General features: G+C 49.5%; 1 protein-coding gene across 5 annotated transcripts in view; it reads right to left on the bottom strand.

The window, feature by feature from the left end:
- Positions 1–25394, bottom strand: part of nphp4 (nephronophthisis 4) — a 770918-nt gene that overhangs the window by 234500 nt on the left and 511024 nt on the right. For all 5 annotated transcript variants that reach the window (XM_072478481.1, XM_072478484.1, XM_072478483.1 and 2 more), the window contains one exon: positions 6735–6775. In XM_072478481.1, coding sequence (XP_072334582.1) covers positions 6735–6775 — 41 coding nt within the window. The remainder of the gene's footprint in view (positions 1–6734; positions 6776–25394) is intronic.

Below are 25394 nucleotides of genomic sequence, written 5' to 3' on the forward strand. Positions count from 1 at the left end.
TTGGGCCCCCCGGGGCTGGCTGGCTGCCGCGCGGCGCAGGCTTGGGGTTGGCTGGGGGCGATCGCTGGTGGGGTCCACGATGTCCAGGAGTGGGTCGCCGTGCGGTCGGGGGCGTACGCTTGTACATTACGGGAGGCTACCGTTAGCGAGGTCGCGAGTTTCCTGATCGCCGCGAGGTCGAGCGTACCCCCTTCTAAGAGGTGCAGGCGGATGTACGCCGACCCTATGCCCGTAACGAAAGCGTCTCTGATTAGCAGTTCGGAATGTTCGATGGACGAAACTGCTTGGCAATCGCAGTTCCTTGCCAGGGCGTGCAGGGCACGCCAGAAATCTTCCAATGACTCACCAGGGAGTTGTTGCCGCGTGGACAGGAGGTGCCTGGCGTAGAGTTTGTTGATCGGCTGGGTGTAGTTCTCTTCAGAAGCGTCATGGCCTTAGTGTAGTTGGGCGCGTCCCGGATAAGGGGAAAGATATCGGAGCTCAACCGTGTGTACAGGATCTGTAGTTTCTGTGCCTTTGAGGGTTGTTCTGTCGCTGATCCGATGTAGGCTTCAAAGCAATCTAGCCAGTGGTCGAAGGCCGACGTGGCATTGTCTGCTTGAGGGTGCAGCTGCAGGCGATCTGGCTTGATCGCTGTCAATCTCTGCTTAATAAATTGATGCACTATCAATTATGACGAGACGAGAGTAGAGAGTAATTGAGGCTTTATTAAGCAGAGATGTGTGGCCTCCTACAGCTGCTGCCGAAATGGCTGCAGCTCGGTGAGCACACACATTTATACTCCGCCTACTGGGCGGAGCCAGCAGGCAGGGATCTACCCCTGTACCTGTAGTACAGGAGCCTTACCGTATTACTTCTCATATGTGCAATCTATACAAACAGGGGTGAATACTACAACGTCCCATAACAATGTTCACGCAGACTTAAAAAAGGCTTCTGATAAGGTCTCAAAAAGGAAGACTCTTAATTAAACTTATTGAGGACACAGGGGAACACCAGTAGGCCATTCAACCCTTCAAACCTACTCTGTTACTCTCGTAGATTTTGACTGATCTGTAGTTTAACTCTACTTACCCACCTTCATTCCATAATCCTAAATGCTGGTGCCCAAGGAAAACCTATCAATCTCAGTTTTGGAATTTTCACCTGAATAAGCCATATAGCTTTTTTGGGAAGAGGGTCCCACAGATTTTCCATTTCCCTTTGTGTGAAGAAGTGCCTTCTAAAATCACCCAATAGCCTTGCTTTGTTGTGACGGTTATGAACTCTTGCTCAAACTCCTTACCAATGGAAATAGTTCTGCAACTATTGGGTTTGCACTGACTGCTGAATTTGGTGCATTTGAGTGCTACAGTGAGAGTTTGGTGACTGAGGGAGTATAAGGCTTCATTTTTATCTAAAGTCTAGTCTTTCTTTTATTCAGTTAATTAACTTAAAAGTTGCTGTTTGGTTTAGAAGAAGGTGAATTTTCAATCAGCTTTAAACAAAGCTTCTACTTGGAGGCACTTGCAGCTGGAGCTTGTTAATTAGTTAATTGGATTAGGCCAGTTTTAAGAGGCTAGATTCAAAGTATAAATGTGATCCCCTACAGTGCAGACGTTGTTTGCACTGAGTGCTGAATTTGGTGCATTTGAGTGCTATAGTGAGAGTTTGGTGACTGAGGGAGTGCTGAATTTGGTGCATTTGAGTGCTATAGTGAGAGTTTGGTGACTGAGGGAGTTAGGTGAGGAGGGAGTAAGGCACTCCTTTCATTTTGTTTCCTACATTTCCGCAAAGAGTGAGAAGAGAGCCAGGAGTTTACATAGAGTGCAGCTGACTGGGAGCAGAGTCGGAGGGCGGAGATCTAGTTAGTCCACAGGGCAGCTATATTCTGTAAGGTAAGAGGGGATGGAGGCTAGGCCAGTTGCATGCTCCTCCTGTAGGATGTGGGTGGTGAGGGATACCACCGGCGTCCCCGCTGACTATACCTGCGGGAAGTGCACCCAACTGTAGCTCCTCAAAGACCGTTTTAGGGAACTGGAGCTGAAGCTGGATGAACTTCGGATCATCTGGGCGCAGAGGGGGTGATAGAGAAGAGTTACAGGGAGGTAGCCACACCCAAGGTACAGGACAAGAATAGCTGGGTTACAGTCAGGGGGGAAAAAAAAACAGGCAGACAGTGCAGGGATCCCTCGTGGCCGTTCCCCTTCAAAACAAGTATACCGTTTTGGATGCTGTTGGGGGGGTTGACCTACCGGGGGAAGGCCCTAGCGGCCAGGTCTCTGGCACTGAGTCTGGCTCTGGGGCTCAGAAGGGAAGGGGGGAGAATAGAAAAGCAATATTTGTAGGAGATTCAATGGTTAGGGGAATAGATAGGAGTTTCTGTGGTCGCGAGCGAGACTTCCGGAAGGTATGTTGCCTCCCGGGTGCCAGGGCCAGGGATGTCTTGGATCGTGTCTTCAGGATCCTTAAGGGGGAGGGGGAGCAGCCAGAAGTCGGGGTGCACATTGGTACCAACGACGCAGGTAGGAAAAGGAGCGTGGAGGTAATAAATGAGTTTAGGGAGTTAGGCTGGAAGTTAAAAGCCAGGACAGACAGAGTTGTCATCTCTGGTTTGTTGCCGGTGCCACGTGATAGCGAGGCTAGGAATAGGGAGAGAGTGCAGCTGAACACGTGGCTGCAGGAATGGTGTAGGAGGGAGGGCTTCCGGTATTTGGATAACTGAAGCGCATTCTGGGGAAGGTGGGACCTGTACAAGCAGGACCAGAGGGGCACCAATATCCTGGGAGGGAGGTTTTCTAGTACTCTTAGGGAGGGTTTAAACTAATTTGGCAGGGGAATGGGAACCGGATTTGTAGTCCAGCAACTAAGGTAACCGATATTCAGGACGCCAAAGCGTGTAATGAGGCAGTGGGGAAGGGAACACTGACAAAGGAGAGTACTTACAGGCACGGAGATGGGTTGAAGTGTGTATACTTCAACGCAAGAAGCATCAGGAATAAGGTAGGTAAACTTAAGGCATGGATCAGTACTTGGGACTACGATGTGGTGGCCATCACGGAAACTTGGATAGAAGAGGGGCAGAAATGGCTGTTGGAGGCCCCTGGTTATAGATGTTTCAATAAGATTAGGGAGGGTGGTAAAAGAGGTGGGGGGGGGGGGGGTGGCATTGTTAATTAGAGATAGTATAACAGCTGCAGAAAGGCAGTTCGAGGAGTATCAGCCTACTGAGGTAGTATGGGTTGAAGTCAGAAATAGGAAAGGAGCAGTCACCTTGTTAGGAGTTTTCTATAGGCCCCCCAATAGTAGCAGAGATGTGGAGGAACAGATTGGGAAACAGATTTTCGAAAGGTGCAGAAGTCACAGGGTAGTAGTCATGGGCGACTTTAACTTCCCAAATATTGAGTGGAAACTCTTTAGATCAAATAGTTTGGATGGGGTGGTGTTTGTGCAGTGTGTCCAGGAAGCTATTCTAACACAGTATGTAGATTGTCCGACCAGAGGAGGGGCAATATTGGATTTAGTACATGAAATGAAATGAAAATGAAAAACGCTTATTGTCACAAGTAGGCTTCAAATGAAGTTACTGTGAAAAGCCCCTAGTCGCCACATTCCGGCACCTGTTCGGGGAGGCTGGTACGGGAATTGAACCATGTTGCTGGCCTGCCTTGGTCTGCTTTAAAAGCCAGCTATTTAGCTGAGTGTGCTAAACCAGCCCCTAGTGTGCTAAACCAGCCCCTACTGGGTAATGAACCAGGGCAAGTGATCGATTTGTTAGTGGGGGAGCATTTTGGAGATAGTGACCACAATTCTGTGACTTTCACTTTAGTAATGGAGAGGGATAGGTGCGTGCAACAGGGCAAGGTTTACAATTGGGGGAAGGGTAAATACGATGTTGTCAGACAAGAATTGAAGTGCATAAGTTGGGAACATAGGCTGTCAGGGAAGGACACAAGTGAAATGTGGAACTTGTTCAAGGAAAAGGTACTACGTGTCCTTGAAATGTATGCCCCTGTCATGCAGGGACGAGATGGTCCAGTGAGGGAACTATGGTTGACAAGAGAGGTTGAATGTCTTGTTAAGAGGAAAAAGGAGACTTATGTAAGGCTGAGGAAACAAGGTTCAGACAGGGCATTGGAGGGATACAAGATAGCCAGGAGGGAACTGAAGAAAGGGATTAGGAGAGCTAAGAGAGGGCATGAACAATCTTTGGCGGGTAGGATCAAGGAAAACCCCAAGGCCTTTTACACATATGTGAGAAATATGAGAATGACTAGAGCGAGGGTAGGTCCGATCAAGGACAGTAGCGGGAGATTGTGTATTGAGTCTGAAGAGATAGGAGAGGTCTTAAACGAGTACTTTTCTTCTGTATTTACAAATGAGAGGGGCCATATTGTTGGAGAGGACAGTGTGAAACAGACTGGTAAGCTCGAGGAAATACTTGTTAGGAAGGAAGATGTGTTGGGCATTTTGAAAAACTTGAGGATAGACAAGTCCCCCGGGCCTGACGGGATATATCCAAGGATTCTGTGGGAGGCAAGAGATGAAATTGCGGAGCCGTTGGCAATGATCTTTTCGTCCTCACTGCCAACAGGGGTGGTACCAGGGGATTGGAGAGTGGCGAATGTCGTGCCCCTGTCCAAAAAAAGGAATAGGGATAACCCAGGGAATTACAGACCAGTTAGTCTTACTTTGGTGGTAGGCAAAGTAATGGAAAGGGTACTGAAGGATAGGATTTCTGGGTATCTGGAAAGACACTGCTTGATTAGGGATAGTCAGCACGGATTTGTGAGGGGTATGTCTTGCCTTACAAGTCTTATTGAATTCTTTGAGGAGGTGACCAAGCATGTGGATGAAGGTAAAGCAGTGGATGTAGTGTACATGGATTTTAGTAAGGCATTTGATAAGGTTCCCCATGGTAGGCTTCTGCAGAAAGTAAGGAGGCATGGGATAGTGGGAAATTTGGCCAGTTGGATAACGAACTGGCTAACCGATAGAAGTCAGAGAGTGGTGGTGGATGGCAAATATTCAGCCTGGATCCCAGTTACCAGTGGCATACCGCAGGGATCAGTTCTGGGTCCTCTGCTGTTTGTGATTTTCATTAATGACTTGGATGAGGGAGTTGAAGGGTGGGTCAGTAAATTTGCAGACGATACGAAGATTGGTGGAGTTGTGGATAGTGAGGAGGGCTGTTGTTGGCTGCAAAGAGACATAGATAGGATGCAGAGCTGGGCTGAGAAGTAGCAGATGGAGTTTAATCCTGAAAAGTGTGAGGTTGTCCATTTTGGAAGGACAAATATGAATGCGGAATACAGGGTTAACGGTAGAGTTCTTGGCAATGTGGAGGAGCAGAGAGATCTTGGGGTCTATGGTCATACATCTTTGAAAGTTGCCACTCAAGTGGATAGAGCTGTGAAGAAGGCCTATGGTGTGCTCGCGTTCATTAACAGAGAGATTGAATTTAAGAGCCGTGAGGTGATGATGCAGCTGTACAAAACTTTGGTAAGGCCACATTTGGAGTACTGTGTACAGTTCTGGTCGCCTCATTTTAGGAAGGATGTGGAAGCTTTGGAAAGGGTGCAAAGGAGATTTACCAGGATGTTGCCTGGAATGGAGAGTAGATCTTACGAGGAAAGGTTGAGGGTGCTAGGCCTTTTCTCATGAGAACGGAGAAGGATGAGGGGCGACTTGATAGAGGTTTATAAGATGATCAGGGGAATAGATAGAGTAGACAGTCAGAGACTTTTTCCCCGGGTGGAACAAACCATTACAAGGGGACATAAATTTAAGGTGAATGGTGGAAGATATAGGGGGGATGTCAGATGTAGGTTCTTTCCCCAGAGAGTAGTGGGGGCATGGAATGCACTGCCTGTGGAAGTAGTTGAGTCGGAAACATTAGGGACCTTCAAGCAGCTATTGGATAGGTAAATGGATTACGGTAAAATGATATAGTGTAGATTTATTTGTTCTTAAGGGCAGCACGGTAGCATTGTGGATAGCCCAATTGCTTCACAGCTCCAGGGTCCCAGGTTCGATTCCGGCTTGGGTCACTGTCTATGCGGAGTCTGCACATCCTCCCCATGTCTGCGTGGGTTTCCTCCGGGTGCTCCGGTTTCCTCCCACAGTCCAAAGATGTGCAGGTTAGGTGGATTGGCCATGATAAATTGCCCTTAGTGTCCAAAATTGCCCTTAATGTTGGGTGGAGGTGTTGACTTTGGGTAGGGTGCTCTTTCCAAGAGCCGGTGCAGACTCAATGGGCCGAATGGCCTCCTTCTGCACTGTAAATTCAATGATAATCTATGATTAATCTAGGACAAAGGTTCGGCACAACATCGTGGGCCGAAGGGCCTGTTCTGTGCTGTATTTTTCTATGTTCTATGTACCCTGCCAATTCATTTATAATAATAATATTTATTAGTGTCACAAGCAGGCTTACATTAACACTGCAATGAAGCTACTGTGAAAATCCCTTTATCGCCACATCTCAGGCGAGGGGCAAGGTTGAGAAGGCGGAGCGTTCATGAATAACCTCAGCCAGTACAGGAATTGAACCCACACTGTTGGCACATCACGAACCAGCTGCCCAGCCAACTGAGGTAAACCACGCACACACACACACACACACACCCTCAGCACTGTAAACCTCTAGCTACAATAGGAAGTAGTGTATGCTACAGAGCAAGTTCCAAAATGTAAAACTTGGCCGGGCTGGAGGAAATAAAAGATTTCAAAAATTAACATAAAGATCCACTCACCACTGGCACACGTGATTCTGAAGCATCAGAGGATTTTCTGCCTAAAGGAGAAAAAAACACATGCACAATCATTTCGGATGCCTCAAACAAACAAACGGACAAAAAAGACATTGGCTGCCATCAATGATCAAATGCCCTGAAGACACAAAAGATGGAGGTTTTTTTTTTCCCAAGTACTTCCTACTTCCTCAGGAACTGTTGCACATCTTCTGAGAACTCTTCAATACCTCCCCCAAGTGGCCATTGCTGATGTATGATGCTCTAACAGTGAATGCCAGAAGGTTACTTAATTACAAATTGGGCCACATATCATACGGACCCTGTACCATCTGTAGTGATCTCTGTATATGTGTATACATAAAGGGTTAACTTGTAGTCTGTACAGTCAGATGATCACTAGAGGGCAACACTAACAGGGAGTATAAATACAAGCTCAATCTGTTTTCCCGCTCTCTTCAGGTGTGTTGTGACTAGAGAACAGAAGTGTAGAGTTAGCTCAGAGTGCAAGTATTATATTCATAGTTAATCTAAATCTATATTGTTTAATTTAACTGCCAGTAAAAGTATTGAATAATCAAACTCACAAGTTAATTGATTAGTTACTCAATAAATTATTTGTTATCACTGAACGACTTCCGAGTATTCATCATCATCAAAATTAAGAACGTCTCGGCATAAACAAATGAGTAACACATATTACTTCAAGTAATATAATACGGGGGCAGCACGGTGGCGCAGTGGTTGGCACTGCGGCCTCACGGAGCCGAGGTCCCAGGTTCGATCCCGGCCCTGGGTCACTGTCCGTGTGGAGTTTGCACATTCTCCCCGTGTTTGCGTGGTTTTCACCCCCACAACCCAAAGATGTGCAGGGTAGGTGGATTGGCCACGATAAAGTGCCCCTTAATTGGAAAAAAAAAAATTGGCTCCGCTAAATTAAAAAAAAAAGAAATATAACACCATCCAGCCCAAACATTCCCAGCATGGATAAATAACAGAACTGCAAAAACAAGTTCCTCCGCCCAAACCTAGGGGCAGTGAAACTAATTGCAGCAGAATAAAATATTTATTAAAACAGCAAATAGTGACCAACATTACACCAGACAAAAAGGTTGGAAAAATCGCAATACAAACACAAGGCAATTCAAATTCCCACTATTCCTGTAAACCAGCAATATCTTTAGAAAGAACAATCAACGAAGAGTTACCACTATCTTGACACAAAGGCTCCACCACCCCCCCCCCCCCCCCCCCCCCCCACACCCTCCCGCTGAATTAACTATCCTGGAAGAAGAGGATAAACAATTTCCAACTCCAGGCAAACCCTACCACAGACCCTCTAAAGGCAAACTTGATTTTTTTCCAACCTGAGGAATTGCGCGAGGTCGCTCACTCACACCCCCAGTTTGACGGGTCCAAGTCCCTCCACCCCAACAGGATCCGTCTCCGGGCTACCCACTGGACCTTCCAGTGAATTCCCGAGCATTCACTTGACGCTCCTCACCCAATTTGTATCTCTCTGAAAAACACCTAAAAAACGATCTCTAACTCATTGTTTCTTCAAATGCAGAGCAAACATATCAGTTCCCTAAACTTCAGGTAGCACCTCCACTAAACTGATCACTTTACAGAAACACATAACAGATTATTCAGTTAACTATTATCACACTGGCCTTGCAGTTTTTCTTCTCAGAGAGCTTCAAATCTCTGTCTTCTCTCGATGGCACACATAACGCAGCCAATTACTGCGCCATAAGTCTACTCTTGCTTGCTTCCTGCTCATTGACACTCAGCTTGGATTCCAACAGAGCCACTCAGCTCCCAACCTCATTCCAGCCTTGGTTCAAACATGGACAAAACAGCGAAACTCTAAAGGTGAGGTGAGAGTGACCGTCCAAGGCAGCATTTGACAGGGTAGAGCATCAATGTTCCCGAGCAAAACTGGAGTCAATGGGAATCAATGGCCGAACTCTCTACTAGCTGGAGGCATAGCTAGCAGAAAGGAAGATGATTCGGGTTATTTGAGGTCAATCATTTCACTTCCAGGATATCACTGCAGGTGTTCCTTAGGGTAGTATCCTAGGCTGAACCATCAGTGATCTTCGCCCCATCATAAGATCAGAAGTGGGGATGTTCACTGATGATTACACAATGTTTAGCGTTATTCGTAACTTCTCAGATACTGAGGGAGTCCATGTCTAAACGTAACAAGACCTGGACAATATCCGACTTGGATTGACAAGTGGCATGATACTTGCACAACACAAGTGGCAGACAATGACAATCTCCAACAAGAGACAATCTAACCATTTCTTCTTGACATTCAATAGCATTATCATCACCAAATACCCTCCAATTAACATCCTGAGGGTTACCATTGAACTGTAACTCGCCTCCTGACTCCCTAAAGCCTGTCCATCATTTACAAGGTACAAGTCAGGAATGTGATGCAATACTCTCCATTTGCCTGGATGAGTGCATCTCCAAAAACACTCATGTAGCTTGACACCATCCAGGACAAAGCAGCCCACTTGATTGGCACCACATTCACAAGCATTCACTCCTTCCACCTCAAACAAACAGTGGCAGCTGTCTGTGCCATCTATAAAATGCACTGCAGGAACTCAGCAAGCCTCTTCAGACAGCACCTTCCAAATCCATGACCACCACCATCTAGACAAGGATTGCCGACGCATGGGAACACCACCACCTGGAAGCTCCCCTCTAAGACACCCACCAACCTATCTTAGAGAGCCGTTCCTTCACTGTCACTGGGTCAAAATCCTGGAACTCCCTCCCTAACAGCATTGTGGCTGTATCTACACCACAGGAACTGCAGCGGTTCAAGCGCACCACCACCTTCTCAAGGACAATAAGGGATGGGCAGTAAATACTGGCCTCGCCAGCAAAGCCCACATCCCAAGAATAAATTTTAAAGAATGAACTCCCCTCTCTCTCTCTCCTGTCTTTCCTGTGTCCCTGGATCACTGTTGCTCGGCAACAGTAAAGCTTTACTTTATACTGTTGCCAAACAACAGTATATTGTTTGCAAAATCACTCCACTTTCGATCGCTTTTAACACATCTCTTTCACCACAGAGGTTGCAAGACCTTATTAAAAATGTATATATACAAACAAACCCAAAAGACATCAAACCTCAGTCACAAGTCTATACAAACTCCCAGGCACCAAGGTTGATTAAAAAAAACCTAAATGAATCCAAAACCATTTTTACCTTTCTTAACACACAAACATGTATATAAATTCAAAATAAAATTATATATTGTTCATAACAAATGACTCCCTAACAGAAGTTTAGGTGGCGATCTAATTGCCGTGTAGCGCCCGACTCGGGGCGCGACATGGCCGGTAAATCTTACGCGAGATCTCTCGTGAGATTTACCTAGCTCACCATGCCTCACGAGTTCTAACGAGATCTTGCGAGACATCGCAATCTGGATCCCGCCCACAGTGGGCGGGGGCTATATTTGCATATTTAAATGTGCATCACCACAAGAGCTAGCCAGCCTCCGGGATCGAAGGCCTCGCCATTTAGCACTGATCTCCACAAATGCGGCCCAAGTGGGTGGGTCTCCCAGGCAATCAGAGGAACCCAGGTGGTTGGTCTTGAGGCAGGGTGGCACGCTGGCACTGCTGATGCCACTGAGGCAGCTTGACACTGCCAGCCTCGCACCCTGGCAGTGCCACTCAGACATCCCGGCAGTGCCACCTGGATGGCAGCCTGGCACTGCCAGGCTGGCAGCAGCACTGCCAGGGTGCCAGACTGGCTGTGCCAAGGTGGTATTTTGCCCACGCCAGGGATCGGGCTGGGGGTGCCTTGCGTTTATGAGGTGGGGTGCGTGGGGCTTGAAGACCCCCCAACAAGTTGGGGAGCTGGAGGTGTCCAGGGTTCATGTTGGGTGATCGAGAGATCGGGACATTGAGAGATCGGGACGCCAGATGTTGCCTGTTTCCGGCCCCAACAGCGTCGCCAATACTGTGGGTATTTCTATTTATCTTAGTGAACCACAAGCCTTCCCTTTTATCGATCAAATGACCCCACAACCAGTTAGTTAGTTCAAAGGTGGTTTATTTACATACACAAGAGTTATCTCAACATGCAAACACAATATCTACAATGAGTTAAACTATACCTATCAGCTACAATAACCTATACTTAACTTCAGGGCGACCGGCACTGTGCAAATGGATAAGGCCTTTATCTGGATTTCACTTGGCTGGTTCGAAGAAAGCGGCTCTGTCTCTGCTGGGCTCATCCGTCAGGTAGCGATCGTTGGTCTTGAACTTGGCTGGCTGTTCCTGCTACAATTGGTTTGGCACAGGCCGTGTCAGCCCCAATCCCAGCCCCCTGGGATTTCACGCTCTTTGGGGCGGCACCTAACATTGGACCCAATCGTTCGACAGGGCTCTGATCACTGTCTTCGATTTCGGCCAATAAAGGGGCGCGTGCCTTGGTAGCTGGGCGGGTCCTTAGTGGTCATTGACCTTGGCAGTTGGGCTTTCTGAGTAAGGGGTGTGGTGCCGATCAGTCTGTGGCTGTACCAGTTGCTTGATTGGAGTTCTATTGTCCTGGGAAAATGGGCCATTGAAATGCAAACGAGCGGGGGTTTCGATCAGGCCTGGTTACCTGTGTTTCAGATACACATAGGCTCTGTATCTGTCGGAGTCCTGGGTTGGCCATAATTCCCATGGTCCTTTGCAGGTGGCCATCTTAGATGGCTACACAGATGCAGGTACCTGCAGCAGGCCCGAAAAAATAACAGAGTCTCATTCAATAGGGGCTCATTCTGGCATTACAAGCGCCAGGAAACACCCACTAAACCTATGCACAACAGGACTTTCTTTTCACTAAATCACGCCCTTACTGTCTATATACAAGGAAGATATTGTTGTCACTTCTTAGGGAGACACATGTGAATAATTATTCTATGAATGAAATTGCATCCTGAAGATTAAAAAGGCTCCCTTCCTATTCTCTGCTGCCTGTAAGACGCTCCCCTGGATGACACTTTTAGTTCTTTATCAGCAGCGGCACTCAAAGACTCGGGGCCAGATTTTCACTACTGATTGGGAAATTCCCCGGCTGGCAGACCGTCCTCGGTTTAAAGAGTCCCTTTCGACCCAATTTTAACTAAGTGCGGGTTGGGAGGCCGGGGTGGGGGGGGGGGGGGGGGGGGGGGGGCATTTGGAAGTTGGGCCCGACAACTTCAGAAGCAAATCTTAGAAGGCCTGCCTCGCTTCTCCACAACTTAATCCCAGTTGTCGGCCTTGCCGGTGACAACCACATTCCATGAAAAAGAAAGTGGGCACCATTCCAAACCTTCTGGTCAGCTAAAAGCCTGCCCTCCAGACCTTCGTTGACCAGTCTGATAGGGTTGCAGGAAGCGCCAGAAAGTGCAAGGATGCCAAAGGGATGCAGAGCAATGATTGAAGAGGGACGGAAATGGCATCTGTCCAACTCTCCTGCCACAAATATTTTCTTGTCCCACTTGTACTCCAAAACGGCAAGGGGATTATTCACTTCCTGATATCCAATATCTCGAGCAGTACTACACGATCAATGTTTTAAGCTACAGTAGGCGTTAGAATTACTTTTTAAAAAGCCAAAAAAAGGGGTAGCATGGTGGTGCAATGGTTAGCACTGCTGCCTCAAGGTGCAGAGGACCCGGGTTCGATCCCAGCCCTGGGTCACTAACATTGTGGAGTTTGCACATTCTCCCCATAGCTGCATGGGTTTCACCCCCACAACCCAAAGATGTGCAGGGTAGGTGAATTGGCCATGCTAAATTGTCCCTTAATTGGAAAAAACAGGAATTGGGTACACTAAATTTATTTTTAAAAACAGAAAGAAGAAAAAAAGCCAAAAAGGGAATATGGCTTTGATTCAGAAATAGACGATTTTACATGAACTGCTTGGAATGAAAGGAATCAGATCCGCACAATGAACAATGTCTCACCGAATGCCTGAAAATTCAATTTTCCCTGACAACCTGCAGTCCACAAATCAATCTCATCTCACAGGGGACCCCCTATCAAATCATTACACTCGACAGGAGGGAGAGAGATGTTCCTTTGGCGAAGCACAAATAAAAAATGGCAGACACACTCCATCAAGGAACAAGTTAATTTACAAAATGACTGTGCATTGTAGAGACGTTGGCTGGTCTAGGCTTTGTAGAGCTGCCTGGGCTGCAGCAACCTCTGCTCGCTTCAATAGGAATTTCATGTTAATAATCATGCCCATTATGGCGATGCTGTATCCCTGTCGCTATCCACACCCTCGGACCTTTTTGACGAGGTGGGAAACTGGCCAATAAAACTAGTTTCCAGCCATTGAAAGTACCTTGACAACAACCGCCAGGCAGTCATCAAGATAAATGAAACATTTAAACGTTAAAAAGCTGGGGGAAGCAAACAATGTATGAGAGGGAGGTTAGAGGCAGACAAGATTAAAAAGTTAAAAATCAAAAAATAGGAAAACAAAAAAGGCAGTAAATCGAGAAAAATGTAAAGGGACAATAGGATTAAAACAGTTATTTCTATATTCCAATATAAAATTGTGCTTGGAGTAATTAAATTAGTTGCTTAGAATTGTGAGAATAATGTTACTCCTGATTTCTGAGAGGTTTCACAATTGTAATCTTAGGGTGTGATTCTCTGGCTTTTTTGCACTCTTGCTCGAGCGAAACGAGGCTGGTGAATAGCGGGAGTGGCCAAAAACAAAAACCGCGCCAGGCGCCATACAGTTTACAATGCTCCCCTATGCGAAATCGGGATCTCGCCGTAGCATGGTGAGAAACCAATTATCACCACTGAAGCCTTATTTCCATAAAATTAACGGGAGCCACCCCACATCCAACGGCCTCCCTTCATTCATCAGCCTATCAGCAAGTGGTCCTACTGGCGCTGAGTAGTACTCCTTTTGAAAAACGCGAATCTGGCGGAAGGGCTTCTGTGGGGAGCCGAGGTGGTGAGTAGCCATCTTTGCTCACAGGCAAAGAGCGGGGAGCACTTACCACCCCAGTGCTCGGCCGGGGGGGGGTGGAGGACCCTTGGCTGGGGGTGGAGAAACCGCATGGGTGGGCTGTCAGGGGAGGGTGCGGGGGAGATGCTGCGGCACCACCATGCCAACCCCTGGATCGTATGTACCCGTTCCAGGGGCAACCCTTGTCCCTGCCCATCTGCCCACCGACCACTCATAACCCCCACAGACTGCCAAGGCCTTTGGCCATGCTGCTGAAGGCTATTGCTAATAGGGAATTGGCAATCGTGTTAATTAAGCACTTCAATACAACTCAAGTAGATTCCTGTGAATGGGGAGGCCATGTAGCATGTGGGAGTCATTGCCTAGCATCCCAATCAGCCCGCAATGCCTGGACACTGTGCCTGAACACTGCGGGAGGCAACACAACACTCACAGCAGCCAAAATCCGAACACCCAGGGGATGGGACACAGCTCCATGGACATGTCCACGGCCGGAGGGTGGGTGAATGGTACAGGGAGGAGGGATGCCTGGAGAGATGGGCCAAGGGTTCGGAGGTCAGCCCGCATTGCAGACGAAACTAACAGAGGCATCACACTAGTTGTCTCAAGGGTGTTTATTGTGTTTAAGACTTGTCCATCTCTTGATGGTGCCGCCACCTCCCCTACCACGCCCCCCAGCTAGCCCTCCCCCTCCCTTCCCCCCCCCCACACCTGCCCTCTCCCCCGGTGCCCATGGTGATCCTCGATGTGCTTTGCCTGCCGAGCTCTACCACTATGTATAAGTGTGTTCCCAGGATGCACATCAGAGGGGAAGACAGCCAGCTGCTTACCACATCCCGTGGCCTTCGATGCCCCTGGTAGGTGTCCTCTCGCGGTTCTGGTGCCGGAGGGCCCAGCTCATTAGAGGGATGGAACTCGGGGATCTGGTGGACACCTTTGTCACTCCATGTCAGTGCCCACAGGGCCTGGGGTTCAGCGTGGGGCGGAGGGACTGCTGGTTCGAGCCCTGGCTGCCCCTGCATCATCTAGCTTTGCCAGCCCAGGCAGCACCCCATGGTCTGCACCATCGTGTTGATGTCCTCGGTGATGCTCCTCAGTGACTGGGACATGCTCTGCAATGCCTCCGCAACACCAACCTACCTGGGACAAGCTCCACAGTGCCTCGTCCATTACCGTTCCCATATGAGAGCGGGACATGACCCACAGAACCTCATCAAAGTCAGCCTGGTACTGGGTCACATTCCCCCAGCGAGGCGGACATTCTGACCCTCAGCCATGACCGTCACCGACTGTGCGACGCCTTGGACACCTTCACTAATGGTGGCGAAGTTGTGCACCAGGTTCTCCACTGCAGTCGCCACACTAGCAATGTTGGCCTCGGTGCCACGCATTGCTGGCAACATCTCCTGTGTCCGTAGCCTCTGGAACTCCTCTAATTGCCCATGGATCTGGGAGTGTCCCTGACACCGTTCGGGAACCTCGCGTGGACTCAGTCCAGCGCCGCCACAGTCGGGGGAGGGCCAATCAGCAGGCAGGGGCGGCTTCATTCAGTGCTGGGGGCACTGTGGGCGGGCGGACCAGGGTGCACAAACGGCCGAAGTGGGGGGGGGGGGAGACTATTTTTGCGGTCCGGGTCCGTGGGATGAATCCGCCATGAAGCACAGCGCGGCAGATGCAGGCCGCCACCATGCGCATGCACAGCCACGGACCCGGAAATGCTCAGGGCTGTATCGGCAGCTAGAGCAGCGAGCTCTATGCTGCCTCCCTGCTAGCCCCCAGCAATACGGGGAATCGGTAGCCGTTTTGCGCCAGTTTTCCTGCATAAAACACCACCGTTTTCACGCCGGCGTGGGGCCTTCGTCTCCCAAACAGAGAATCCAGTCCCAGAAGTTTGACTGGTCCACCCAAGAGTTTATAGATGATATTACTAATAGCTGCCTGCAAGGTGGACAAATGCAAGTCCTATTTTTATTTTTTACTGAGACCAGTTACAGCTAAAGTGACATGTTTCCATGTTTCCAGAGTTGTGAGAAACCCGGCCAGAAGCCACTAAAGCTTAAATCAAGCACCCAATTACACAGTGTCCTGTCAAACCAAGATGGGACATGCGTACTCCACGCAGCGTGCTGCTAGAAAAATAGCAGCAGGTTAGGGGCCAGGTGATCGTTTAAAATTAACCTCACCCACCCACCTGTTAAACGGTGCAAGAGGGTTCAGCTTAGCAGACATCTGTCCGAGAAATGCAATCCAGTGGGGGAAAAGGATGAATTATCTCATTCGCATTGACAAGGTAAATAAACCTTCAGGTCACTCCAATCTCAGACTCTCAAGATGGCAGGATCGTAGTGTTGTGTTATGTACTCTGGGATAACACAGGCTGCAACTGGATGCAGCTTTAACCAAAAGATAGTTCAATCTGATTTATTGAACCAGTCGCACAGTTCTCTATGAGTTCGACTCTCTGCTAACCTAAGTGTGGTTACTCTGTCTGACTGAACCAGACTAGCTCTTAGCCACGTGCTGGAGGTGTGATACTGTACATACACCCTGACTCACTGTGTAGATGTTCATCAGTGGAAAGAGGCGGAGTGTGAGTGCCTCATGCCTTTTATAGTGAGATACCATCCCGGAGTGTCCTGCCTGCTCATTGGTCATGTCCTGTTCTCTGTGCTCATTAGCTGCCTGTCTGTGCCTGTCTGTATATCATTATCTGCATGTCTGCATATCATGACATCTCCCCCTTTAAAAAAATATTTTGTTGGCACATGGGAACATACTAACATGTGGTGGCATATATTGACATAATTACAAGCGGTGGCATATGTGAACGTATTTACATGTGAAGACAGCAGTCTAATGTGAGAAAACAGAACATAGCAAACAAAACAAATGTTCATAAGTCCAGTCTCTGGGGCTTGCGCCTGATCCTTGTCGACCGCCGGAGAGGTAGTGGTGGGGACGACGGCGCGTTGACGGGCGGGATGGAAGCCTGACTGGTGGCCTCGTAGTTCGAGGTATCAGGAGGTGGCAAACCAACGGACGGAAATGGAGAAGAAAGCAGTTGCGGTCAGGCAACTTTGCGCAGTGCCCGTCTGTTTCATCGCACAACAGAACCATCAGCCATACGTACAACATACGAGCGGAATGCAGCCTATCAAACAACGACAGCTGGAGCAGACCAGCGACCATCCGGTATCTTGATCCTGACAGTGTCTGCCGGGGATAACACGGGCAAATCGGTGGCATGAGCATCATAGCCCTGCTTTTGCTGGTTTTGGAGCTGCTGCACCTTCTGCAGCACCGCGAGGTGATCCAGGTTGGGCAAGTGTATGGCTGGAAGTGTCGTCCGCAGGTCCCTGTTCATCAGAAGTTGAGCCGGTGACATGCCAGTGGACAGTGGGGTCACCCTGTACGCAAGCAGTGCGAGGTAGATGTCAGAAGCAGAATCCGCGGCCTTGCAGATGAGCTGTTTCACAATGTGCACCCCTTTTTCAACCTTCCCATTGGACTGCGGATAGTGTGGGCTGGAAGTGACATGTTTGAAATGGTATGACTTGGCAAACATAGACCACTTGTGGCTTTTGAAGCACGGGCCATTGTCACTCATGACAGTGAGTGAGATACCATGCCTGGAGAACGTCTCCTTACAGGCCTTGATGACAGTCCGAGATGTGAGGTCTGAGAGCTTCACGACTTCAGGGTAATTGGAGAAATAGTCAATGATCAACACGTAGGCATGACCATTCGCACGAAAGAGGCCGATGCCAACCTTGGACCACGGGGAGGTCTCGATTTCATGCTGCTGGAGCGTCTCCTTGCTCTGCGCTGGCTGGAAGCGTTGACAGGTCGCACAGTTGAGGACCCTGTTCGAGATGTCCTGGCTACGGTGGCCAGTAGACAGCCTGCCTGGCTCTGCGTCTGCACTTCTCGACGCCCAGGTGTCCCTCATGGATTTGGCAGAGCACCAAGCTCTGGAGACTGAGTGGAATGACAATCCGGTCCAGCTTGAGGAGGATACCATCAATCACCGCCAGGTCATCATTTACATTGTAAAATTGAGGGCACTGCCCTTTCTGCCAGCCATTGGCGAGGTGGTGCATGGCATGCTGCCGGAGGGGGTCTTTGGCTATCTCCTCACGGATACGAACCATCTTCTCATCAGACGCCGGGAGGGTGCTAGCACACAGCTGCACCTGTGATTCAATCTGCCGGATGATTTCCAGCGGTTCACTAGGCAATGTGATGGAGCGGGACAATGCATCAGCGATGATGAGCTCCTTGCCAGGCGGGTACACTAAGTCAAAGTCGTACCTTCTGAGATTGAGGAGGATGCGCTGCAACCGAGGCGTCATGTCATTCAGGTCCTTGTGGATAATGTGGACCAGAGGCCTATGATCCGTCTCGACAGTGAATGTCGGCAGGCCGTAGACATAGTCGTGAAACTTGAGAATGCCAGTGAGAAGACCCAGGCATTCCTTCTCTATTTGTGCATATCTTGATTCGGTGGGCATCATGGCTCTCGATGCATAGGCTACCGGTGCCCAGGAACAAGTGTCATCCTGGCTCGCATCTGTCGAGATCTTTGTCTCCCTGTCTGGGTCGAAAAATGCCAAGGCGGTTGCAGTGGTGAGCTTGGCTTTCAGATCCAACCACTCTGCCTGATGTGCTGCCTTCCACTCAAAGGCAGTGGACGTTTTTTACCAGGTTTCGTAGGGCCATGGTGTGTGAGGCCAGGTTTGGGATGAACTTGCCCAGAAAATTGACCATGCCCAGGAAGCGCAGCACCGCCTTCTTGTCTTCAGGGACCTTCATGGCTTCGATGGCCTTGACCTTGTCTGTGTCCAGGCGCATGCCCTGCTGAGAGATCTGGTCACCTAGGAACTTGAGTGTCGACATGTCAAAGCAACATTTGGACCTGGTCAGCTTCAGTCCATTGGCATGGACACGGTGGAATACCTGCTGGAGATGGGAAACATGTTCTTCAGGGGTCGTGGACCATATGATGATGTCGTCCACATACACACAAACCCCTTCAATGCCCCCATCATCTGCTCCATGATGCGATGGAAGATCTCCGATGCCAAGACAATGCCAAACGGCATGCAATTATAGCAGTATCTGCCAAACGGTGTGTTGAAGGTGCAGAGCCTTCTGCTGGACTCATCCAGCTGGATTTGGCAAAATCCATGTGACTCATCTAACCATGTGAAAAAACGTGCGTGTGCCGTCTCACTGGTGACTTCCTCCCGCTTCGGGATGGGGTAGTGTTCACGCATTATATTCTTATTGAGATCCTTGGGATCAATGCAGATGCGCTTTCTAACACATACCATCGAGCTGACCCAGTCAGTCGGTTCGGTTACCTTGGAAATGATGCCCTGTTGCTGAAGATCCTGAGGCGCTCCCTCAGCGGAGCCGGGACCCAGCGTGGTGCGTGGACCACTGGCTTGGCATCAGGTTGTAGCAGAATCTTGTATCGATATGGCAGCGTGCCCATCCCGTCGAACACATCCGGATGCTGAGCGAGGATGTCGTCAATGCCGGCCTGAAGATCCACATTGGAGGATGTCGTTGTGTAAACCCGCTGCACGAGGTTCAGCTGCTTGCAGGCCTGCGCGCCAAGTAGGGATGCCCTGTCTGGTTTGACAATTTCAAAACGTAACCGTGCAGGGGTGCTCCGGTTGGAGACGAGTAGATGGCAGGGTCCCAGTGCCATGATAGCATTTCCGATAGCGAACAGGCTGCTGGAAGGACCTTGGGGGGGGGGCTTCTTGATGCGTTTGAAATCTGCCTGTGATAGGAGGTTGGCAGAAGCACCTGTGTCCAGCTTAAACTGGATGGAGCAGTGGTTGACCTGCATCACCGCACGCCATTCGTCCGCAGAATCCACAGCGAGGATGGATTGAATTTGTGATGACTTGGATGTGGCATATTAACATTTGGTAATGATGCCCACACAGTAGGTGGAGTCCAGGCATTCTTCCTCTGGATCCGTTGTGCTGCCAGGATCAGAATCCTGTAATCGTTGTTGCACACTCTGAACACGCTGTCGTCAGAATTGGGAGCACTGGCCCCTGACTGGTGATGCAGACCTGCACAAGGCTGCATAGTGTCCAGGCTTCCCGCAGTTTAAACATCGCCTTCCTCTTGCAGGGCAGTGTTTCTTTAAGTGGGCGTTGCCGCAGTTCGAGCACGTCATGACGTCGACGTCCTGATGCTCCGCGCATCGTCGCACATGCGCAGTGCGGGTGTCGGCCGCTTCATTATCCCGTTCGCATCGCGCATGCATTGGGCCCCGGGAAAAGCGCGCGAAATGGCCGCTTTCATCAATGCTGAGGCGCTGCATCCGGGAGATGGCCTGCACACTCTGCCTCGTGGGAGGCAAGTTTCTCATTTTCAGACAATTTGTACTGGGCATAGCGATTTTTGGTGTGCTCATGCACTGTGCATGTTTCAATCGCGACTGGCAGGGTCATATGCTTGATTTTCAGTCGCTGCTCTCTCAGAGGATCAGAGTGAACTCCAAAAACGATTCGGTCTCTGATCATTGAGTCAGCAATATCACCAAAGTTGCAGGACAGCACTAGCAGGCGGAGGTTAGTTAAGAAGGAGTTGAAAGATTCATCTTTACCTTGTAGACGCTGTTTGAATATGTAGCGCTCGAAGATTTCATTGTCATTGGTGTCCACTTCACAGTGACTGTCAAAATTGTCCAGGATGATCTGAAACTTTGTCTTGTCCTGGCCTTCGGTGAAGTGAAAAGAGTTGAAGAGTTTGAAGGCTTGATCACCCACTGTTGAGAGGAGAAATGCGATCTTCCTTGCATCAGACGCACCCACGAGGTCTGAAGCTTTAATGTACAGCAGAAACTTTTGCTTGAATGTCCGCCAGTTGGCACTGAGATTACCGGAGGTCCTGAACTGGTGAGGAGCCTGAATCTTCTCCATGGTGCCAGGATATATTCGCTGGTCGTCACGGAACGGACTGAGGTAAACCACCTAGATTAAGCAGTCTCTTGGTAGCATGTCGTGTTATGTACTCTGGGATAACACAGGCTGCAACTGGATGCAGCTTTAACCAAAAGATACTCCAGACCTTGAAGTTAGTTCAATCTGATTTATTGAACGAGTAGCACAGTTAGCACTGTTCTCTATGAGTTCGACTATCTGCTAACCTAAGTGTGGTTACTCTGTCTGACTGAACCAGACTAGCTCTTAGCCACGTGCTGGAGGTGTGATACTGTACATACACCCTGACTCATTCTGTAGATGTTCATCAGTGGACAGAGGCGGAGTGTGAGTGCCTCATGCCTTTTATAGTGAGATACCACCCCTGAGTGTCCTGCCTGCTCATTGGTCATGTCCTGTTCTCTGTGTTCATGAGCTGCCTGTCTGTGCCTGTCTGTATATCATTATCTACATGTCTGCATATCATGACACGCAGCACATGTTTTGCGAGGTGGTTGACAGAACCTGGAAATCCCAGGAACGCAAATTTAACAGCGCCACTCAAGGGGTTACGGCTCAGAATTTTTACTTAATATGAGCAGGGGATACACCAGCACTGACTGTCTCACGGGCACTTTAATATCACCAGTATCTCATCACAAACTCCATCTGCACCCCTTACTGGGGAGGGATCAACACACACAGCAAGCAAGCATGCTTCCCAACCTCTCCTCCATCTCTTCTCATCACATTCCATCGATTTGTCTCCATTCATGCCAACCTTACCCACCAGAGGGAGAGATCGCAGACTGGAGAGAGTGATGCCTGCCATTCAGGAGATTGCCAAATTTGAGGATGCCGCGGGTTGGCAGGGGAGGGGATCCTGTGCAGAAGACAAGATCGGCCTCACCCAGCAAGCCCTCCATGAGGTGATCACATCCTGACATTCTCAGTGAGTGACATCCAGTGTTGTATTCAGCCTCTGCTCTCGCTTACAGGCACTGGCTGGTCCACAAAGATCAGCAAATCCTCAGATGAGGATGCTGAGGATCCGTTTCATGAACACCTGTCACCAGCACAGACACAAACACCCCAGTGATTCATAGTTCTAGATTAGGCTCAGGGTCACATTCTGGGGAACACCCAGTTCGTAGGATCAGGGTGTCGCTGTCTGGGTCAGCATTTATCGTCCATGCCTGAGGGCAATTAGGAGTCAACCACATTGCTGTGGATCTGAAGTCACATGTAGACCAGACCAGATAAGGACGACAGAATGCCTTCCCTCAGGGACATTGGTGGAACAGGTGGGCTTTTACGACAATTGGAAATGGTTTCATGGTCATCATTAGACTTCTTAATTCCAGATTTTTTAATGAATTCAAATTTCACCATCTGCCACGATGTGATTCGAACCCGGGTCCCCAGAGCATTACCCTGGGTCCCTGTCCCTGGTTTATTAGTCCAGCGACAATATCACTAAGCCACTACCTCCTCTAAGTGGACAAGTCTCCACAGCAGTCAGCGGCAGTGACAGCCCAGGCGCTCGGAAGACTGTTGGAGACCAGGCACCCGCTGAGTCCGACTCTGATAATGAGCCTCTGAACAGCTGTGTCACACATGCTGGAGATGCAACGACAGACAGTAGAAAATCAGACGAAAGTGAAGGATGGAGTCCATCCACATTCTGTCCAATGTCGTGGCTCCAACATGCGAGCACCCCGAGGTCTCCATGGAAATGGTGGAGACCACCTTGGAGACATTGGTTCGGAGGATTTTGGCCAGATTTGCACTCAGACCTGCACTTCATCACTATAGTCATTGGTGGGATCCATCAGCGGCTGGGCGAGGGAGCCTTGGCCTCCCTCCAGCAGCACCTTCTCCTCGGGAAGTCAGGCACGAGCCCTCGGGCAGCCACACGGTGGAGGACCAGCAGCTGGAGACCCCGGGGTTATCCACCCAGGAGACTGTGCATGTCCAGCCTTACCTAAGTCCCTCTGCCTGTGATCTCATCAGCTTGAGCTGGACAGACTGAGGAAGGTGAGCCTGTCCCACATCAGGAGACCCAAAGCAGACCAGGATTTCGAAGTTTCGGCCCTCTAGAGATCACCCACCAAAGTAATCAAAGACAAAGGGGTGCAGCTGTCAGCAGATTGCCTCCACCTCTGCTGCGAATGTCAGAGATGCACCAAGATGTAGTAGTAGGGTTAGAAAGATAACAAAACTTTGACATAATTTCTGGGTCACGGACTTACAATCACTGTTTATTTTATGCACCGTTAGAAATATATTTTCTGTACACATGAACAGTTTCACCATTTGAAAGCATCATGCATATGCATTTATGTGGCCTCTTACTGAGAGAGTGAGCCAAGCTCCCACTCAGTGATCACCACCCTTTGTGAGCCTCACATTCTTCTGTGTCGTTGACTCATTATAGTTACTCTCCCCTTATGTTATGTTAAGGAGATATGTCAAAATCTTTACTGCAAATGTCTGCAAAATGTGTAGCAATCGATCCTCCTTTCAGGGCAATATGGAGTTAGGCATGCTCAGCCATCTTGGAGGGTTAGCTGTAATTGTATCTCAAAAAGAGGAGGTTGTCTTCATTGGTAAACCTCAAGCATTAAGATGTGGAGCCATGAGGTTCGCTCCTAAGATGCCCCCATCTCAGCGTCCGCTAAAGGTTACTCATTAAGGTGGCAATTTCTGCCTCAAGTCATCTGATGCAGCATTTATGCTGTTGTGCTGACTTACTTCCCAGAGCACACGGACCCAGGGTTCGGCGCCGACGTTTCCAAAGATTATGACCGAGTGCAGTGTTCTTCAAACCTTTTTCCCGGGACACACTTTTGCCAAGCGCCGACCTTCGGAACCCACACCAGCCTATCTTCTGGACCCACGCCGGCCTACCTTCAGGACCCACGCCGGCCTACCTTCAGGACCCACGCCGGCCGACCTTCTGGACCCACGCCGGCCTACCTTCTGGACCCACGCCGGCCTACCTTCAGGACCCACGCCGGCCTACCTTCAGGACCCACGCCGGCCGACCTTCTGGACCCACGCCGGCCGACCTTCTGGACCCACGCCGGCCTACCTTCAGGACCCACGCCGGCCTACCTTCAGGACCCACGCCGGCCGACCTTCTGGACCCACGCCGGCCTACCTTCTGGACCCACGCCGGCCGACCTTCTGGACCCACGCCGGCCTACCTTCTGGACCCACGCCGGCCTACCTTCTGGACCCACGCCGGCCTACCTTCTGGACCCACGCCGGCCTACCTTCTGGACCCACGCCGGCCTACCTTCTGGACCCACGCCGGCCTACCTTCTGGACCCACGCCGGCCGACCTTCAGGACCCACGCCGGCCGACCTTCTGGACCCACGCCGGCCTACCTTCTGGACCCACGCCGGCCGACCTTCTGGACCCACGCCGGCCTACCTTCTGGACCCACGCCGGCCTACCTTCTGGACCCACGCCGGCCTACCTTCTGGACCCACGCCGGCCTACCTTCTGGACCCACGCCGGCCTACCTTCTGGACCCACACCGGCCGACCTTCTGGACCCACGCCGGCCTACCTTCTGGACCCACATCAGTTGGCCTTCATGACACACGCCACGTTTGCTTACCTTTAATGCAAAAGGGAAGCCTGCTTGGTCCTCAAGATCTCACTTGAATCAGGTTCTTTTTTTTTTAATTTAGAGTACCCAATTATTTTTTTTTCCAATTAAGGGGCAATTTAGCGTGCCAATCCACCTAACCTGCACATCTTTGGGTTGTGGGGGTGAAACATAGGGAGAATGTGCAAAATCCACACGGACAGTGACCCAGGGCCGGGATTCAAACCCGGGTCATCAGTGCCGCAGTCCCAGTGCTATCCACTGCGCCACATGCTTCCCCCCACTTGAATCAGGTTCAAATGAGGAGAAAGCAACGGGCATATCAGGTGCAGACTTCAGCCAGTTCCTTTGTGCTGTCTTTATCTTTATGAAAATGGAAATTCCAACCTCGCATATGTAGGTCATCGTGAAGGGCAATAGTGACATAATGCTTGTGTTACTCAGCATTGGATACTCCTGGGAGATGCTACTCCACAATGCTGACAGCTTCATGGGCTTTGGCGTATTCGTAATATGATTTCATAGATAACTACAGCAGTGCAGACTTTTAATTTGGAGTGAGCTGTAAGTTAATAACTGAATCTGGGGTCTCAACCACAAAAGGAATTTTTCACCCACCACTTCTCTTTCAGAATCTGAAACTTCTCCCCTCATTTGAAATACCTCCCTGCATATAATACGCATAACTTTGCATTTTTATTTGCATTGGCACAATTGACAAAACCATACCTCATCGGGATTTTCACAGTAACTTCATCGCAGTGTTAATGTAAGCCTGCTTGTAACAATAATAAAGATTATTATTGCCAAGAAATCATCTTTATACTACTTTGTTCCCGAGTTAAGTTTCTTTTTTGTAGGCTGTTATCCAGAGTGCCTGGAGCTGTGCACAGAGCTAACGCTAGTACTGCACTGTCCTGCCATGGTCTCTCCTGCGCAGCTCTCTCCAGCAGATTTTGTTGTGAGATCCTGTCCAGTAGGTACACTGCCCATTTGAGACTCTGGCCATCTCTTAGTTTTAAGAAAGCGATCCATCTTCACAGTTCTCTTGCCAGCAGCATGAAAATGGAAGCAACTCTTCTCTGTGATTT

Source organism: Scyliorhinus torazame, chromosome 16, assembly GCF_047496885.1.
Source record: "Scyliorhinus torazame isolate Kashiwa2021f chromosome 16, sScyTor2.1, whole genome shotgun sequence".
Taxonomy (NCBI): domain Eukaryota; kingdom Metazoa; phylum Chordata; class Chondrichthyes; order Carcharhiniformes; family Scyliorhinidae; genus Scyliorhinus; species Scyliorhinus torazame.